This window comes from Anguilla rostrata, chromosome 5 (assembly GCF_018555375.3).
Source record: "Anguilla rostrata isolate EN2019 chromosome 5, ASM1855537v3, whole genome shotgun sequence".
NCBI classification, from domain to species: domain Eukaryota; kingdom Metazoa; phylum Chordata; class Actinopteri; order Anguilliformes; family Anguillidae; genus Anguilla; species Anguilla rostrata.
In genome coordinates this window covers 58,471,344-58,491,714 of record NC_057937.1, presented here as the reverse complement: position 1 = coordinate 58,491,714, position 20,371 = coordinate 58,471,344, and the positions used below count along the sequence as shown (strand labels likewise).

Here is a 20,371-nt window from a genome sequence, read left to right as displayed (position 1 = left end):
AGTGTCTTTTCTCTAGAACCACAGCAAAAAAAACAAAAAAACAAAGCGAGGATGGAGTTTTGGAGTAAGATGCGATGCAAAAAGAAAGTAGTACCCAAGCCAAAAGCACACGCTGGACAGAGAAGGAAATTAGAGGGGTTGATTTAGCAGTGGTAAGAACATGAAGGGCTTTATTTATTCTGAGTGTAAACACTGACTGCCGCAAACAACGGAAGCGCCGTAAGTAGAAAGAATGAGCCTGGCTGCTTCGTGTAAACAGTTTACTGTGCGGCCTCTTCAAGTTTTGGTCAGCAGCACGGTTCTGCATGGTCTTTTAAAAAAAAATTTTTTAGTCCTGAGGTGATGACACGTAGTCCAGTTCCCCAATTCTTGAAGCGTGGGTTGGTGTACAAAGTGTCCATGACGTATTACCCAGAAGGCTCGTGTTTGTGGTTCGCTCATAGTAGACTGGCGAGCTGAGATCATAATGATTACAAATAGCCGTAGAACTTTTTGTGTCTTTGTGCGTCTAGAAGGAGCTTCCCGTGTACGTTGTGAGACCACGTTGAGACGAAATCTGCGTGCGTGTCTGTGTGTTCATGTATGCTCGTGTCTGAACGTTTAATGAGTGTTTCCTGTACATGTCTGTGAGCTTAGTGACCAAGAGAGAGAGAGAGAGGGGGCCCTAACCCTCATAGTTCTCTTTCTCTCTCAGTCTGGGTTCAAAGTTTGTTGTGTGCGTTTTTGATGCAGAACTGACTCTGCTGGCTGTAAAACAGGCAGCCAGGCCAAACCTGAGAGGCTTTAGCATTGTGTCACTGCTGAAAAATTTAGGAGCACACCAATACATCCCAATCAGTAGACGTGCTGCTCAGTTATTTTTTCGGTTGGCACGCATCAATTTTCAGGAGCAAGTGCTCCTAAAATGGGGGCGCTGTAGAGCCCTGAGGCTTCGTCTCTACAGGAAGCAGCTCACCGGAGGTGCTCAGGAAGCAGAGTATGGATATGTTATGTAGCCTATCAGTGGGGGCAGTGTAGTATAATGGGTACGGAGCTGGTCTTGTAACCTAAAGGTTGCCAGTTTGATTCCCGGACAGGACACTGCCGTGGTACATGACCTGCATTGCTTCCGTACGCACGTGCGAAAGCTGTGTGAAAAGTGTGTAAGTCGCGCTGAATGCTAAATGCTGAATGCCTGTAATGCAACGTAAGTCGGTCTCTGGTGGTGTGTGGGACACTGATTACAGCTTGAGCTGCAGCGTAGTGTAATGCTTAGAGAGCTGGATTTGTAACCCCGAGGTCTGACTCACGGACAGGGTGCTGTCATTGTGCCCTTGAGCAATGTGCTTCACTTGCGTTGTTGAATTCTGTGAACAGTAGCGTGATAACGTACGACCGCTCCAAGACTTTAATTTTTGTTTCTTCTCAGTCCCATTCAGATGTGGACTTTACGTTTTGGATCGTTGTCTTGCTGCACAAACCCAATTACACTTCAGCTTCAGCTCACAGGCAGATGAACAGGCAGTTCTCTAAAGAATGTTCTGGTTCAGAGCACAATTCATGGTTCCTTCAATAATGGCAAGTTAATAAATTTGGTTAATTGGTTGATTAAGTAACTAAGGGAGCAGTTCCTTTTCCTCGTGGGCGATATGGGTGTTTGTTAGCTTTTTTAATTTAATAAATTAAGTAATTTAAAAAATATATATTTCCATATTTCCCTTTGTTCAATATTACATTTTTTCTAAAGATCTGAAACCATTCCGCAGTAATAGAGGAAATCAAGAAGGTGGGAAAATACTTTTTCACGGCACTGTGTGTATCCAGCTGTACAAACGGATATCATGTAAAATGGAAGCACATCGGTTCAAGGCCTAAATGTAATGTTCTGATTTACTGAAGTGTGTGCAAAAGGCGTGTCTGTAAGCCTGTGTTCTCTCTCTCTCTATATATATATATATAGCTGGAATCTCCCCGGTCCGGATAACTATGCCCTGCAATACACCGATGGCGTTCAGACCTACATCACTGAGTCGGTGAGCACGCTCAGTTCTTCCTCTTTTTAATTCCAAAGGGCACATTTGTCACTCATTCATTTTTGGTGTGAATTTGCATGAAATATGGAAGTACTTTTGAAATGAATGTAGTTTTTTGTGTTTTCTTTTGGTATGAAATGAACCCTTGTGTCTGATGACCAGAATGGGATTCTGTATTTCAGGTTTGGAATTTGAAAAAGAGGACCATGGGCATTCTGTACATTACATTACATATATTTAGCAGATGCTTTTATCCAAAGCGACGACTGTGCTGTGGCAGAATTGCTACTGGGTGAAGCTGGAAGCAGGCTGGATCCCCAGTAGCCCTAGGTCCAGCTCTACAATGGAAAAGGGGTATTAGTGAGCCAGCCTGGTTCCAGCTCTACAGTGGAAAAGGGGTATTAGTGAGCCAGCCTGGTTCCAGCTCTACAGTGGAAAAGGGGTATTAGTGAGCCAGCCTGGTTCCAGCTCTACAGTGGAAAAGGGGTATTAGTGAGCCAGCCTGGTTCCAGCTCTACAGTGGAAAAGGGGTATTAGTGAGCCAGCCTGGTTCCAGCTCTACAGTGGAAAAGGGGTATTAGTGAGCCAGCCTGGTTCCAGCTCTACAGTGGAAAGGGGGTATTAGTGAGCCAGTCTGGTTCCAGCTCTACAGTGGAAAAGGGGTATTAGTGAGCCAGCCTGGTTCCAGCTCTACAGTGGAAAAGGGGTATTAGTGAGCCAGCCTGGTTCCAGCTCTACAGTGGAAAAGGGATAAATTAATATATATATATTTGGGATTTAGCAGACACTCTTATCCAGAGCATCGGTGCAATCCTTTTCTACAGCTGGGTATTTACTGAATTAATTTGGGTTCAGGACCACACTGATGGGTACGATGTTAGTGCCCCACCTGAGAATTGAACCTAAAACCTGCCGTTGCGAGCGCAGTTCCCTAACTGAGTTTGCAGAAGTGTTGCTGGTGAGAACAAGCGAGCCGTCTATGCAGGGCAGGAATCAGCGGTATCTCAAATATGCGTGTGGGCCAGTCACTGCAGGGCAGGACTCTGTAGGTGTGTGTGTGTGTGTGTGTGTGTGAGAGAGTGTGTGTGCGTGTGTTTGTGTGTGTGTGCGCGTGTGTGTGTGTGTGTGTGTGTGTGTGTGTGTGTGTGAGAGAGAGTGTGTGTGTGTGTGCATGCGTGTGTGTCTGTGTGTGTGTGTGCTTGTGCGTGTGAGTGTGTGTATGTGTGTGTGTGCATGCGCACATACGCGCGTGTGTGTGTGAGTTTAGCAGGGCACAGGCGAGTGTGGACATGAAACAGACCTCCTCCCTCTGTTTCTCCCCCCATTCCTTCCACCTCTGGCTCTTCTCTCTCTTTTTCTCTCTTTCTTTCTTCTCTCTGTCTCTCCCTCCATCTCACAGGCTCTTCACTCTCTTGCTGTTTGCACCCGCTTTCACTCTAGTTCTCACTTCTTTTTTTTTTTGCTTGCTCCCTCTTTTCTCTCTTCCCCTCCTCCCTCCCTCTCTCTCTGTATGAGTCAAGCTTTGCTGCACTTCCAGTTAAACAAAGGAGTGACACATTTGAATGGGTGCTGAGGTAATCCTGTGTGCGTGTGTGTGTGTGTATGTGCGTGTGTGTGAGCATGTATGTTTGCATGGCAGAAGTGTTTCTCTTTGTGTTTCTGTGTGTGTTTGCTGTTTATGAGAGGTATGTTTGTGATAGGTGTGTGTGTGTGTGTGTGTGTGTGTGGACTCCCGCAGTGGCCAGTGTAGTTTTTGTTTCTTTTAACACACACACACACACACACACACGCACACACACGCATTCTCATGCGCCTGTGGATTGTGCCCATGTGGTCTGTGCCACGGAGGCCTCTTATCTGTGTTTGATTGCTCTTGTCTGTCCCCGTGTTCTAGAACCGCCTGGATATCAAGAACGGCAGCATTCTCCGCCTGACCAAGGCACCGGTGAGCGTGTGCCAGAGCCTCACAACCCCTGCCTTCCGGTACCCCAGCAGCAGCCCCCATCCAAAAATCTACTGCCCCTGCTACCCCCACCCCACCCCACCCCCCCTCATGTTCCCAAGTCCACACCTTCTCCTGGCCCAAATCCAGGCTGAATTTTAACACGGGGAAAATCACCCTGTAGCACCTGGCTCCATTATAATGGCTTGCTTCATCGGAAATAATCTGCAGGAATCCCTGATGACCGAACTCCCCCCTGCTGCCCCCCCCCCCCAGCCCCAGCCCCACCCCCCCAGCCCCAGATACCCGGCAGACTCACCCGAACAAAGGCATTATTGTGGGCCCCGATTGAGCTGGTGCACCAGACACGCAGTCATTATGAAACCAGCAGGCTGGATGTACTGTGTCCGTCCGTCCGTCCGTCCGTCTGTCTGTCTGTCCGTCCTGAGAGGTGACTGTGGGGAAATGGGTAGCAGAATCAGTGTGGGGGTGGGGGGAGAGTATTGTGGAGGGGGGGTGGTCTGCTGGTAAAGGTAGGTTGAGTCAGTGGGGTTGGGTAGGAGAAAGAGGAAGATGTTGATCTCACACTCAGACCCTCAGACGCACACACACACACTCTCTCTCTCACACACACAGTCTGACCAACACACACACACACACACACACACACACCATCCACACACACAGCCACAGCCCACAACACACACACACCACAACACACACACACCACATCACACACACACACACAGTCCACACACACACACACACACACGTCCCACAGTCACACACACACACACACCACAGTCACACACACACACACACACACACAGTCCACAGTCACACACACACACACACAGCACACAGTCACACACACACACACACAGTCCCACAGTCACACACACAGTCTCACACACACACACACACACACACAGTCCCATGGTCACACACACACACACACAGTCACACACACACACACACACACACACAGTCCCAGGTCACACACACACACCACAGTCACACACACACCACACACACACACCATGTCCAGTGAAACACACCCAGCTCAGTGCCTGCTCACCAGACAAACTGTACAACACCAGCACACATGTTCTCAGGATGCAGTACCGCTCGGCCTTCCTGATGTGTAGTGGAAACTCTGGTGTGGTGGTCTGAAATGTGTGAACTTGAAGATCCTGTATTTGTGTAAAGGTCCTGTGTCTGGGTAAAGATGCTGTATGTGTGTAAAGATCCTGTATGCGCGTAAAGATCCCGTATCTGTGTAAAGATCCTGTAACTGTGAAAAAGATCCTTGTATTGTGTAAAGATCCTGTATGTGTGTAAAGATCCTATATCTGGATAAAGATCCTGTATGTGTGTAAAGATCCTATATCTGGATAAAGATCCTGTATGTGTGTAAAGATCCTATATCTGGATAAAGATCCTGTATGTGTGTAAAGATCCTATATCTGGATAAAGATCCTGTACGTGTGTAAAGATGTTGTATATCGGTGAAGTTCCTGTACGTATGTAAAGACCCTGTATCTCGGTGAAGATCCTGTACGTGTGTGTTTTAGGGCCGGTGCGCGGAGGACCTGTATAAGGGGATCCAGAGCTCGGATGGGGGGGTTCGCTGCGACTCCCTGAAGCAGCTGGCGGGCGTGTCCACTGACGTCACCTTTGCCCAGGAGTTCATCAGCCGCGACGGGCACACCCTGCTGGTGCACATCGTGGAGAACGCCAACGAGTGAGTGCCACGCCCCGTTACTCTGCCGGGTGGGGGTGGGCGGGGGGGGCAGGCTGGCGGGGTGGCTGGGCGGGTCACCTGTGCAGGTGAAGCGGGGGTGAGTGGGGAGGTGTAGAGCTGGAACCGGGCTGGCTCACTATTGCCCCTTTTGCCGGCCCCAGTCCCCGCTCCCTCTCCCTGACAGTGCTCTTCAGAGCTCGACAGGAACGCAGTGAATGTTGGCTCAGATGGTTGGCTCACAAAAAGGAGGAGTTGAGATCTGTGCGGAATGCCTGTGTAAAAAAGAAGTTTCTCTCACTCCCCAAAGCCAGTGACTTAGCCGTTTCTGGCTTCTGCCTCTGATTACCATCGCAGCGTGCGTGTGTGTGTGTGTTTGTGTGTGTGTGTGTGTCTGCATGTCTGCGTGTGCACGCGTTTGCACTCATATGCCGGTGTAGGTCTGAGAGAGACAGATATAAACTGAAAACATACAGATTGAAAGTGTGTCCGAGTCCCCTACTTTACGAATGCTAACCTCAGCTTCTGCAAGCTATAAATAGTGGCTGGGAACAGAGGGCTTTGGCCTGGCAGCTCCTGGAGCTGTGTTCTCATACGCAGAGTGTCTGCAGATGAGCTCTCTCCCAACTGCTGTGCCTTTGAAGGCTTTCCCAGCAGCTGCAAAGTTAGATTTCAGAAGTGGTCAAAGTGACAGTGTGCGTGTGCCTGTCTCTGTGTGTGTGTTTGCCTGTGTGTGTGTGTGTGTGTGTGTGTGTGTCATTGTGTGTGTGTGTTTGCCTGTGTGTGTGCGTGTGTGTCATTGTGTGTACGTGTGTGCTTGCCTGTGTGTGTGTGTGTGTGTGTGTTTGCCTGTGTGTGTGTGTGTGTGTGTGTCATTGTTTATGGTGTGTTGCTGTGGGTGCGTGTGTCATTGTGTACTGTGTGTTTGCTTGTGTGGTGTGTGTGTGTGTTTGCTGGATGTGGTGTGTGTCATTCTGTTATGTTGGTTCCTGTATTGTGACTGTGTGTCATTGTGTGTACGTGTGTGTTTGCCTGTGTGTGTGTGTGTGTGTGTATGTGTGTGTATGACTATGCATGTGTGTGTGTGTGTGTATGTGTGTGTATGACTATGCATGTGAGTGTGTGTGTGTGAGATAGAGAGAGAGATTGTGCTGGCATGTTGACATGTTATGGAACTGCACATATTTACAGTTTTTTTTGAGGACTGGAATATCAGTCATTCCTTCATTGATGTCAGCTGAAGTCAGTGTGCTATGTCCTGATGTCAGTATTCTTTGCAGTGATGTCAAAGTATCCACTGCAGTGATGTCAGTTCCCTGTGCTGATGTCACCTCATCTCTGCAGTGATGTCAGAGTTCCCAGTGCTGATGTCACCTCATCTCTGCAGTGATGTCAGAGTTTCCTGTGCTGATGTCAGTATTCTCTGCAGTGATGTCAGAGTTTCCTGTGCTGATGTCACCTCATCTCTGCCGTGATGTCAGAGTTCCCTGTGCTGATGTCATCTCATCTCTGCAGTGATGTCAGAGTTCCCTGTGCTGATGTCAGTATTCTCTGCAGTGATGTCAGAGTTTCCTGTGCTGATGTCACCTCATCTCTGCAGTGATGTCAGAGTTCCCTATGCTGATGTGAGGTGTTCCCTGTCGTTCTCAGGAACGCCCTCATTATGACTCACACACTGACGGCCTTCATGGAGCTGATGGATCATGGGATTGTGTCCTGGGAGAACCTCTCATCTGTCTTCATTAAAAAGGTAATATTGCAGCCATGGCGACATCACGTCCCTCTCCCAGTCCTGAAGAACCAGACAGTTTCCGCCCGTTTGTGTGACTGACGCACCCAGTCCCCGCCCCTTTGTGTGACTGACGCACCCAGTCCCCGCCCCTTTGTGTGACTGACGCACCCAGTCCCCGCCCCTTTGTGTGACTGACACCCAGTCCCCGCCCCTTTGTGTGACTGACACAGTCCGACCTTTGTGTGACGACACCCAGTCCGCCTTTGTGTGACTGACGCACAGTCCCCGCCCTTGTGGACTGACGCACCAAGTCCCGCCCTTGTTGACTGAGACCAGTCCGCCCTTTGTGACTGACGCACGTGTCCTCAGATCGCCAGCTCGTAATGAAGGTCTGGAGCGTCCATGCAGCAGCTGTCCCTGGCCATCCTGGAGAACATGGTGCTGAGCAGCGGCAGCCTGTTCCAGCTGGTCAAGCAGGAGGTGACCATGGAGAGGCTCATCTCCCACCTGCAAGTGTGAGTAAGGGTGCGCACACGCGCATGCACACACACATACACACACACACACACATGCACACATGCACACATGCACACAGCAACCTGTTCCAGCTGGTCAAGCAGAAGGTCACCATGGAGAGGCTCATCTCACACCTGCAAGTGTGAGTAAGGTTGCGCGCGCACACACACACACACAGACACACATGCACACACAGCAACCTGTTCCAGCTGGTCAAGCAGGAGGTCACCATGGAGAGGCTCATCTCACACCTGCAAGTGTGAGTAAGGCTGCACACACACACACACGCACATGCACAGGCACACACACACAGCAACCTGTTCCAGCTGGTCAAGCAGGAGGTCACCATGGAGAGGCTCATCTCACACCTGCAAGTGTGAGTAAGGGTGCGCACACGCGCATGCACACACACGAATGCACGCACACACACACAGTTACACATGTATATCTAACACAAACATACAAACACACAGTTGTGATCACGCGTATACGTGCCGCACACTCTCGCACCCCGTAAAAACACACCGGCCCACACACACACACACGCTCAGAAAAGCCGCTGCAGCTGCAGATAAACGCTCCAAACGGTGACGTGTCTGCAGTACGGGAGCCAAGCGGGGGCCAGTGAGTCACACTGTCTGGGAGAGACACTCCGCTGGGCCCCCGCCATCCTGGAAACCCGCTCGGTTTCAGCTTCAGCTGGACCGCACTGCATTGTGGGTCGTTTGGACCAGTCGCCGTAGGCCCCTTCTGCTTAGCACTCCAGAACCCCTCCCCTCTGCGCCCAGGAAGTGTGTGTGCGTGTATGTGTGTGCGTGTATGTGTTTGTGTATTTGTGTGTGTGTGCGTGTGTATGTGTTTGTGTATTTGTGTGTGCGTGTGTGCGTGCGTGTGTGTATTTGTGTGCGTGTGTGCGTGCGTGTATGTGTTTGTGTATTTGTGTGCGTGTGTGTGTGCGTGTGTATGTGTTTGTGTATTTGTGTGTGTGTGTGTGCGTGTGTGCGTGCGTGTGTGTATTTGTGTGTGTGTGTGCGTGCGTGTATGTGTTTGTGTATTTGTGTGCGTGTGTGTGTGCGTGTGTATGTGTTTGTGTATTTGTGTGTGTGCGTGTGTGTGTGTGTGTGTATTTGTGTGTGCGTGTGTATTTGTGTGTGTGTGTGTGTGTGTATTTGTGTGTGCGTGTGTATTTGTGTGTGTGCGTGTGTGTGTGCGTGTGTCCAGAGCTGCTTTCGCACAGGCAGACCAGGGAAGAGCGTGACTCTGCAGCGTTTTTGGAGCGATTTAGAGATCTGTCAGCAAGGTTCAGAAAGAGCGTACGGCACAGTTTTCTGTCTGTGCGTGTGTAGAATGAACGATGACATCACTTCCTCTGCAGACGCACGCTGTTTCACACGGCTACGCTTTGGGCTCAGAATCCCAGCGGTGCCTCATGGGCGATAAAACTTGAATGGAAGTAGTATGTTTGAAAAAGAGGAAGGAGAGCAGGTTAAAGGCACTGAAGTGGGGTTAGGGGGTTGGGGGTTGGGGGGTGGGGGGTGGGGGGGGGGGCTAATGCTGGCAAACTGCTCCCCTGGGTGGCGGCTCCCGCATCAAAGCCCAGGTCTGGATGCCAGGTGTGGCGTTGCGGTGGGGTTCCCATGGTTTCCGCTCTCTGAGTGGAAGTCTGTGGGGTCAGCTGGTCTCCTGGCAGCGGCAGGCACAGAGCGAGGGATTTGGCGGGATTGAGAGGGGGGGGTTGGCGGGTAGGGGGGGTAGGGTGGCAGTCCCAGAGTGGTCTGAGGTCATGTGTACTCCTGTCTGAGAGGAGCAGAGCTGGCTGTGGGCCTCAGGTATGACGCTGTTTCTGTGGCAGCGATCCTGGTGCTGGGCGCTTAGGAGTTGTGTTTGGAAGAGAGCACTCACACACACTCACACAAGCACACACACACACACACACACACACACACACGCACTCACACACACAATCGCACAAGCACACACACACTCACAAAGATGCCCTTTTCTTGGACTCCTAAATTCTGATGGAAATGCGTGTAAACACTGTGGAAGTCCTCAGCAGTGCGTTTAAACATCATGCCTTTCTGCTTCTCTCAGGACCAACCAGCAGATCCAGACTAAAGCCATGGCGCTCCTCATGGCCCTGCTGCAGACAGCAGGGGAGACTGACAGAAAGGTATCGCTTCATCTCTCTCTCTCTCTCTCCCTCTCTCCCTCCCTCCCAACTGTGCGGTCCGGCTCTCTCATCAGCACTTAGCATTAGCCCGGTTCCCATTAGCATTAGCTCTCCTGTGTGGGGAGGTGCTCACTAGTGAGATGCCGTTCAGATTAGCATTAGCCCGATTCACATTAGCCTTAGCTCTCCTGTATGGGGAGGTGCTCACTAGTGAGATGCAGTTCACATTAGCCTTAGCTCTCCTGTATGGGGTGGTGCTCACTAGTGAGACGCAGTTCACATTAGCATTAGCCCAGTTCACATTAGCATTAGCTCTCCTGTGTGGGGTGGTGCTCACTAGTGAGACGCAGTTCACATAAGCATTAGCCGTTCCATTAGCCTTAGCTCTCCTGTGTGGGGTGGTGCTCACTAGTGAGATGCAGTTCACATTAGCATTAGCCCGATTCACATTAGCATTAGTTCTCCTGTATGGGGAGGTGCTCACTAGTGAGACGCAGTTCACATTAGCATTAGCCCGATTCACATTAGCATTAGCTCCTTGGGGTGTGCTCACTAGTGAGACATTCACATTAGCATTAGCCCATTTACATAGATTGCTCCTGTAGGGAGGTGCTCACTAGTGAAACACAGTTCACATTAACATTAGCCCGGTTCACATTAGCATTAGCCCGGTTCACATTAGCATTAGCTCTCCTGTGTGGGGTGGTGCTCACTAGTGAGACGCAGTTCACATTAGCATTAGCCCGATTCACATTAGCCTTAGCTCTCCTGTGCGGGGTGGTGCTCACTAGTGAGACGCAGTTCACATTAGCATTAGCCCGGTTCACATTAGCCTTAGCTCTCCTGTGTGGGGTGGTGCTCACTAGTGAGACGCAGTTCACATTAGCATTAGCCCGGTTCACATTAGCCTTAGCTCTCCTGTGTGGGGTGGTGCTCACTAGTGAGATGCAGTTCACATTAGCATTAGCCCGATTCACATTAGCATTAGCTCTCCTGTGTGGGGTGGTGCTCACTAGTGAGCCGCAGTTCACATTAGCATTAGCTCTCCTGTGTGGGGTGGTGCTCACTAGTGAGATGCAGTTCACATTAGCATTAGATCTCCTGTGTGGGGTGGTGCTCACTAGTGAGATGCAGTTCACATTAGCATTAGCCCAATTCACATTAGCATTAGCCCAGTTCACATTAGCATTAGCCCAATTCACATTAGCATTAGCCCAGTTTACATTAGCATTAGCTCTCCTGTATGGGGAGGTGCTCACTAGTGAAACACAGTTCACATTAACATTAGCCCGGTTCACATTAGTATTAGCTCTCCTGTGTGGGGCTGTGGCCCACGATCAGGCCCAGAATTATGGACCCTAGCATGTGAGAGGCGTGATTGGTAGGTCCTTTTCTCCAATTTCTCAACAAATGACTCTATGTGCCTTCAGAAAGTACAGTTGTATGACACCCACACATTCATTGCAGTGGTTGCATTTTAGAAACTGCTGGTAACTACATTCAGTAGTAGGAAGAGGATATTTTTAGACTGTGCGAAACCAAATTTCTCACATCTCTTTTGCCATGTGACTGATATATCAAAAAGTGATTGGTTTAAGCTGAGTTTGAACAGACACTTGCTTATATGTGCCTTTTGGAAGTTGTTTTAGAAGCCAAACCTAAATTTGTGACTGAATAATCTATTATTTATTTCCTTTTCTCCAAAAACAGTAGGATTGGTACTAATCTGAAGTCTGTCCTCATTCTAAGTTTGGTTAGTGATTATTATTCACAGTGTGAGGGTGTTTATCACTGAAAAAAACTTTTGGCGGGCTAAAAAGTGAAATCCTAACTGCTGTCCTTGTTATGGATAGAGAGCTGCCCCCCTGTGGTAGCTTAGGGTCATTGCAGAATGTAAGAAATTCAGGGACTGCTTAATCAACCAAATTTGAATGTGCTTGATTGTTTATGAATTTAACCCATTTTTACAAAATTTTAAATTGTCTTTGTTTTTATTTCCCGGACAGGATCTTCTTATGTTTCTTTCGAAGAAAAACCTACGTCAGTATATTTACAAGGTAATAATTACTCTCCAATTATCATCAACTCAGCTTTTTGGCTGAACTGGAAAAGATCTGTTTCTCTGATCTCTGCTCTTTCAGTGAACATACACTACATGGCCAGAAGTATGTGTACACCTGTCGTCCAGCGTCTCATCCAAAATTATAGGCATTACCATTAATAGGGAGCTGGTCCACCCTTTGCTGCTATAACAACCTCCACTCTTCTGGGAAAACTATACTAGATGTTGGAGCATTGTTGTATGGTTTTGCTTCCATTCAGCCAGTACAGCATTTGTGAGGTTGGGCACTGATTGGGTGATTAGGCCTGGCTTGCACTTGGCTTTCCAATTGATCCCAAAGGCATTATAATATAATAATAATAATAAACTTTATTTATATAGCGCATTTTGAACACAAAGTGCCAATCAATATGCTTTACAGAAAGATGAATGAGTCGATGAAATTGACAGTAAAACACACAATAAAATACACGAATATGTAAAATAGCGATAAAATGATAATGACATTAAATAATTATAACAATAAATATATAAATAAATAACAAGAGAATTTAAAAATTACATTTTTCTCAGTTCCTAAGAGAATGCCCTTTTGTAGAGGTAAGTCTTCAGGTTTTTCTTAAAAATATCCACAGAATCAGATTTCGTAATAGTCAAAGGAAGCTTATTCCACAATCTGGGGGCATATGAACTAAATGCAGCCTCTCCATAGGTTTTAGTTCTAGACCGTGGAATGGACAATTGGAGTGAATCTGAGGGCCTAAGGGCTCTGACAGGGATATATTTTACTAATAGGTCATTTATGTAGTCGGGGGCGAGTCCATGCATAGCTTTAAAAACCAGTAACAGCACCTTAAAATCGATTCTAAAATCAACCGGCAGCCAGTGTAATGATTTTAAAATGGGTGATATGTTCAAATTTCTTAAGTGTTCGTAAGTACCCTGGCTGTGGCATTCTGAACCAGTCTCAGTTTATTAATAGCTTTTCTGGGAAGGCCAGTGAGTAACGCATTGCAATCATCAAGACGACAAGTTATAAACGCATGTGTTAACTTTTCTGCATCTTCTTGGGAAAGGAAGGGCTAGCTTTGCAGTGTCTTCAGGTGAAGCTGTTGGTCACATTCTGAGTGTGCATTGGCGGTTGGCGGTGTGCAGCGTAAGTTCTTCCACGCTGTTTTTGATACGGACTTCGCTGTGCGCCCGAGGGCATTGTAACTCTGAAACAGGCAAGGGCCTTCCCCAAACTGTGGAGGAAGCACAGAATCGTATAGAATGTGATTGTATGCTGTAGCATTAAGATTTGCCTTCACTGGAACTATGGGGCGCAAGCCATAGACCAAGGGGTGTCCATGTACTTTTGGTCATATAGTGTACTTGTACAAAGTGCTGAATTTGTAGTGTGGCACAGCGGTTAGGGACTGGGCCTGCAATTTCTAGGTTGCAGGTTCGATTCCTAGCTGGTTCACTGCTGCTGTACACTTGGGCAAGATACGTACTTAACCTGAAATTCTTCAGTAGACATCCAGAAATGATCAGTGCATTGTATGCTGATATAATGTGGGCTGTGTAAATTTCTCTGGGTAAGAGTATCTGCTAAGGGCCTTCGGTGTCAATTTAATACATTTTATCTAGCAGGAGACCTGACGGAAAATAGAAAAAAAACGTTTCGTACATCTCTATTAAGAAACACCTTTTTGGCTCCGATGCGTCTGAATAAGTAAAACCGCATTTCACATTGAACTCTCTGAGAGTATTCTGAGAGTCTTAAGATGCTCTGTGTGGCTAGAGTTAACTTTTTGTTCCCCGGTGTGTTTTGCATCATCGGTGCGATTTACATCGGCGAGACGTGATTCGCCTTTCCAGTCGTTACGACGTTGATCCGTTCCGTCGACGGCGGACACGCCTGCGCGTTTTCCTGTCGCCCTGTTGTGATAGGAAGCCCTCAGCCCCCCCAGCCCCGGCCCGGCGAGACGAACCTTGTCTTTGCATGATTGTCCTTTTCCGTTTGCAAGCGGGGAAATCGAGCGCATCGGAAGTCATGTCCGCGTGAAACGCGAGCGTGGAAAAGGCAAATCCTCCGCGCGTTTGCAATTCAAATCGCCGTGTTCGGGTTTACTCTCCGCGCCAGCGAGTGGAAAAAAAAACAGCTTTTGCGTTTCCCAGGTACATTATCGTTTCAGGTATCCGTAAAAGCTGTGGGCGACAGAGTCAGAGGTAGCGTTTGTATGGCTCGGAGGGTTCGTTGATCCCCGCTATGGGCGTGTCGATGTGCCCCTGAGCAAGACACCTAACCTCTAACTGCTCTGGTGAATGAGAGGCATCAATTGTAAAGTGCTTTGGATAAAAGCGCTGTATAAATGCAGTCCATAAAAAAAGTCACAAAATATCTTTAAGTCACTAAACTGGCAGTTTCCATTTGGGGCACAGCTCGTGATGGGGAGAATGGGCATTCATCAATGCAGTGCCCACTGCATAAGACGCCATCTGTGAGCAAGACTGTAGTGGGTGCTCCATCAGGAACTGGTCTTGTAACCTAAAGAGTTTGCAGGTTCGATTCCAGGGTAGGGCACTGCTGTTGTACCCTTGAGAAAGCTACTTAACCCGCATTGCTTCAGTATATATCCAGCTGCATAAATGGATGAAATGTTGTGTAAGTCGCTCTGGATAAGGCCATCTGCTAAATGCCTGTAATGTAATGTAATCGGGAGGTAAATGGCTCTCATTATCTGATGACTACACCTAGCAGGTGTTAGGGTGTCTGTTTTGTGGCTGAGGCTTCTGGTCTTTGCCATCTGTCTTTCCTGAGGGTCTTGTCCTCTTTGGCTCCGCCCCCCTGACTCTGTGGTTGCTGGTGATTCGCAGAACATCATTCACAGCTCGGGGTCTGTGGGGGACGAGATGGCCCACTACCTGTACGTCCTGCAGTCCGTCGCCCTCAACGACCTGGAGCCTCGCATGAGGACGCCGCTCGACTCCTACAACCAGGTGAGCCCGAGCGCTGGCTGCGCCCCCTGGTGTACGCCGAGGCACACTACATTAAAGGCGTCGAAAATAAAAAAATAAGCGTTGCCTTGTGTGTGAGAAAGCGAGAGAACAATTTTTGTTGTCTCTCTCTCTCTCTTTCTCACTCTCATTTAAATTCCAAAATATTTGAATATAAAAGAAAGACTTAAGGATGTTAAAATGGAACTGGGAAAAAAGAAAAACAATGAAATACAATGCAATCTGTCATACAAATATGTACATATATTATTTTTATTATTTTCATTTTGGTTTCTCTCTCCCTCTCTGTCAATTCAATTTTCAATTCAATTTGCTTTATTGGCATGAAATACATACAGTAAATATTGCCAAAGCATTACATTAAAAAAAAATACCACAAATACAGAAATTCCAAATAGAGGGAGAAGAGGGAGAAAAAAGCAATAAACTATTTATACTAGGATTTCATTAACTAATTATATGTATTATTACTCTCTGTCTCTCCCTCCCCCCCTCCCTCCTCTCTCTCCCCCTCTCTCTCTCCCTCCCCCCTCCCTCCTCTCTCTCCCCCTCTCCTCCCTCCTCTCTCTCCCTCCTCCTCTCCTCCCTCCCCTCCTCTCTCCCTCCCCCTCTCTCTCCTCTCCCTCCCCCTCCCCTCTCTCTCTCCCTCCCTCTCCCTCTCTCTCTCTCCCCCTCTCTCTCTTCTCCCCCTCTCTCTCCCCCTCCCTCCCTCCCTCCCTCTCTCTATCTCTCCGTCCCACCTCTCTCTCTTTCTCTCCCTCCCTCTCCCCCCCTCCTCTCTCAGGACCAGCGGGAGGTCCTCCACTCCCTGCGTCAGTCTGCCTTTGAGTGTGAGAGCGACGGCAGCCTGAGTCACGAGCGTCGCCGCTCGCTCTGCGCCAAGGAGTTCAAGAAGCTGGGCTTCTCCGTGAGTCCTCCCCGCACTGTGACTCTCTAATACACACAACTCTCTGTGACTCATAAACACGGCTCTCTGTGACTCTTACACACCCCGCACTGTGACTCTCTAATACACACAACTCTCTGTGACTCATAAACACGGCTCTCTGTGACTCATACACACCCTGCACTGTGACTCATACACACCCCGCACTGTGACTCATAAACACGGCTATCTGTGACTCATACGCACCGCTCTCTGTGACTCATACACACCCCTCTCTGTGACTCATACGCACCGCTCTCTGTGACTCATACGCACCGCTCTCTGTGACTCATACGCACCGCTCTCTGTGACTCATACGCACCGCTCTCTGTGACTCATACACACCCCTCTCTGTGACTCATACGCACCGCTCTCTGTGACTCATACACACCCCTCTCTGTGACTCATACGCACCGCTCTCTGCGACTCATACACACCGCTCTCTGTGACTCATACGCACCGCTCTCTGTGACTCATGAACACCACTCTCTGTGACTCATACACACTACCCTCTGTGACTCATACACACTACCCTCTGTGACTCATACACACTACTCTCTGTGACTCACTCATACACACCCCACTCTGTGACTCATACACACTACTCTCTGTGACTCATAAACACCAATCTCTGTGACTCATACACACCCCACTCTGTGACTCATACACACTACCCTCTGTGACTCATACACACCCCACTCTGTGACCCCACTGTGATTTATTTTATTATTATTTTTTTGATATTTTCAAATCAGGAAATGTATCTTGTGTGTGTGTGTTCACGGACCCCCCCCCCACCTCCTCCTGCAGAATAACAGTAATCCAGGCCAGGATCTGATCCGGACCCCCCCCGGGCTGCTCGCTCTGGACACCATGCACTACTTCAGCACCCGCTACCCCGACATCTACAGCAGGGTGAGGGGGCGGGGCCTGGGCAGGACGGGGGGTGGGGGCAGGTTGGGGGGGGGCTGGCTGCTTATTTTTCCATTCTTGCTTATTCCTGAGTTTCCAGCCGTCCAGCGCTCAGCACAGTGGCACGGGCTTTTCATATTTTCAGAGTGATTTCTGAAAATTTGCCAATTCAATGTTGCCGCGGGTAACATCCTGGAAATGTGTGGTCGGCAATTTTAGCTGTGAGTGATGGGGACCGAAGGTCATGAAGTTTCAGAAGGAATTAACAGCAGAAAATTGTAAAAATCCTGAGATGACTGCCAGGCAGGTGGGATCCTTGTGGACGAATAAAATGGCTCCATCTGAGCTTGCTTTACCAGGAGCCTGTGGCACTGGTCTCACTATGAAAACACACAACTGCCAAAGCAATGGATTTAGGGTTTGATATGAACAATAAATCTCTCTCTCTCTCTCTCCCTCTCTCCCTCCCTCCCTCCCTCTCTCTCTCTGTCCCTCTCTCTCTCTCACCCTCCCTCTCTCCCTCTCTCTCTCAGTTTGTGTTGGAGAACAGTAGCAGGGAGGATAAGCACGAATGCCCGTTTGCTCGCAGCAGCATTCAGCTCACACTCATCCTGTGTGAGATCCTGCGCATCGGAGAGCCCCGTGAGTACAGCTCAATCGAGCCCTGAATGACCGAGCGCCAGTACAGCTCAATCGAACCCTGAATGACCGAGCGCTAGTACAGCTCAATCAAACCCTGAATGACCGAGCGCTAGTACAGCTCAATCGATCCCTGAATAACCGAGCACTAGTACAGCTCAATCGAACCCTGAATAAACAAGCACTAGTGCAGCTCAATCGATCCCTGAATAACTGAGCACTAGTACGGCTCAATCAAGCCCTGAATAAATGAGCTTTAGTACAGCTCAATCAAACCCTGAATAACCGAGCATTAGTATAGCTCAATTGAGCCTGAATAACTGAGCTTTAGTACAACTCAATCAAACCCAGAATAACCAAGCGCTAGTACACCTCAATCGAGCCCTGAATAACTGAGCTTTAGTACAGCTCAATCAAACCCAGAATAACCAAGCGCTAGTACACCTCAATCAAGCCCTGAATAACCGAGTGCTAGGCTTTAGCGAAACTCCGGCACTCATGGCACATGTGCGACCCCCCCCCGCCATGCTGTGACTTGCAGGAATTCTGGGAGTTCTCACAGTCCCCCCCCCCACCCCCCCTTTTCTCCACAGCTTCGGAGACGGGCTCGGACTACCACCCGGTCTTCTTCTCGCAGGACTGGGACTGCCTGCTGAACGAGCTGTTCTGCGTCTGCATCCAGCTGCTCAACAAGACCTGGAAGGAGATGAGAGCCACACAGGAGGACTTCGACAAGGTACGGCCGGGCCGGGCCGGGCGGGGCGGGGCGCGGGGCGGGGCCAGCGGTTTCCCTGGTTACAGGTGGGCGGGGCCTCAGGTCGTCGACAGCCAAGGCCAACGCCGCACCTACACTGGTGGACGTCGACGTTGTTGTTCAAGTTTTGAACTTGCTGTCCGCCACAAGTGCGGGGCGGGGGGCAGCAGAGCGCCGGATATGAGCTCAGAGCACTGCGGAAACGACAGACCTGGCGCTGTGTGTGTGCGCTGCGGGTTTTCACCAAGGCTAGACTGAACGTACATTCGCCTGGAGTCTTTCTCGGCCTGAATATTGGAGAAATGTAGTGTTCCGTGCGGGAGCCACGCTGTCTGATTGTTAGAGCGTCTCGAATGATTATTTGACTCTGGGGTGTGGAAGTGGAAGAGGTAGAGTTTGAGCTGTGAGCTGGTGCTGTGGTAATGTTTTATGCGGGCTGTGTAGCCTCTTTGATCCTCGCTTCTGATTGGTGGGGAAAGTGACAGGTCTGTTGGAGGGCGAGTGGAGAGGGGTCGCGGTATCTGTCCTGGAGGGTCCTGCAGTGAGCGCACCCTAACCCTAACCTAACCGAACCCTAACCCAAACCCAAACCCTAACCCTGAGAGAGACAGTACCACCCTGGTTGGACCCTGGCTGGACTGTGAAACCACTTGGAGTGATGCGGTGGTGGGATGTAGATAGAGGGGTACGGGGACACCCTGAGAATCCAGCCGTAGTGTGCTAGCATAGTCCATCTCCTGACCACCCCCCCCCCCTTCAGATAACCTTTCTTTTTCTCTTTCATTCTTTGGATTTCCCTTTGAATAACGTTATAGTTATAGCTGTGCAAAGATTGCATATCTGTCTAGTGGTACTTTTCTTTAGCCACAAAATGAAAATTGTTCGGTAAACGTTGCACTTGTTGATTATTAATGGGTCTTCGTGGTGATGTCACATTTTTGGGTTCCTGAGAGTAACGCTGATGACCTCATCTTCTGTTCCTCGCTCCGGATAAGAGCTAGCCGGCTGAGTGACTGTGATGTCATTTAGTCACGTGTCTGTTCTCATGCTAAACATTCCATTTGAAGATGAGGAGATGGTCGCCCCAGAGTAGACATTAGAACATCTCAAGTGAGCAAACTGCTGAGGTCGTTGACCTCTGACCTTTTCAACCCCCTGGAAGGGCAGTGGGCGCTCGTCCTGCGGCCCTGTCATTGTGTGCGCAGACCGCCCTCCCAGAATCCTCTCTGGCAGGAACAATGGAACGCATGCCCTTTCACAGAGGTATTAGCGTCACAAAGAGAATCCCCCCTGCTGGCAGAAACACTGCCACGCCTCCAGAGACAGAGAGAGAGATGGAGTGAGTGAGAGAGAAAGAGGGAGAAACAGTGAGAGAGAGAGAGAAAGAAAACAAGAGAGAGAGAATGATGGGTCACTAAGTCACTTTGTTGTATCAGCACTAAACACAAAAAAACACTGCTGACCGGGAGAGCAGAGTGGCTGGCTGGATGTAAACACACACACACACACACACACACACACACATACACGCACGCACACACACACACACGCTTTGAGTGAGGTAGCAGTTTCCCTCAGTGCGGTCAGGCAACAGTGTGTTGGCCAGTGGCAGGATGAGGACCAGGAAGGTTCCGTGTTGACAGTAAAGTTATGGGAGGAGCTTGCGAGTAGGAGGGGCATGAGTGAGAGTGAGGCTTGGTTGGCGGAGGAGGCTGTGTGTGGGTGGAGCCAATGTGCGTGAGGAGCTCACGGCAGAATACTGGGAGTCCAGTCTGTACTTTCTCTTGGTTTTTCTGCTCAAGCCACAGACCATTGGCTCGAGTGAAAAATTAAATATTATTCGTGAGGATCGTTTACAGTTGCAGTGCACGTGGGTGCATCAGGTCCCTCTCCTTTCTTCTCTTTATCATTTTGTGCCACCCTTACTCACAGTCTCTTTCCCTCACTCTTTAACTTCTCT

At 49.2% G+C, this 20,371-nt stretch overlaps 1 protein-coding gene across 1 annotated transcript in view; it reads left to right on the top strand.

Moving 5' to 3' along the window:
* The window catches only part of elmo3 (engulfment and cell motility 3), a 37,903-nt gene that overhangs the window by 6,806 nt on the left and 10,726 nt on the right, over window positions 1–20,371 (top strand). The window contains 12 exon segments of the mRNA XM_064337351.1: window positions 1,940–2,012; window positions 3,907–3,957; window positions 5,529–5,698; window positions 7,346–7,445; window positions 7,797–7,942; window positions 10,038–10,116; window positions 12,123–12,173; window positions 15,041–15,163; window positions 15,966–16,088; window positions 16,917–17,021; window positions 17,552–17,660; window positions 18,251–18,393. Coding sequence (XP_064193421.1) covers window positions 1,940–2,012; window positions 3,907–3,957; window positions 5,529–5,698; window positions 7,346–7,445; window positions 7,797–7,942; window positions 10,038–10,116; window positions 12,123–12,173; window positions 15,041–15,163; window positions 15,966–16,088; window positions 16,917–17,021; window positions 17,552–17,660; window positions 18,251–18,393 — 1,273 coding nt within the window.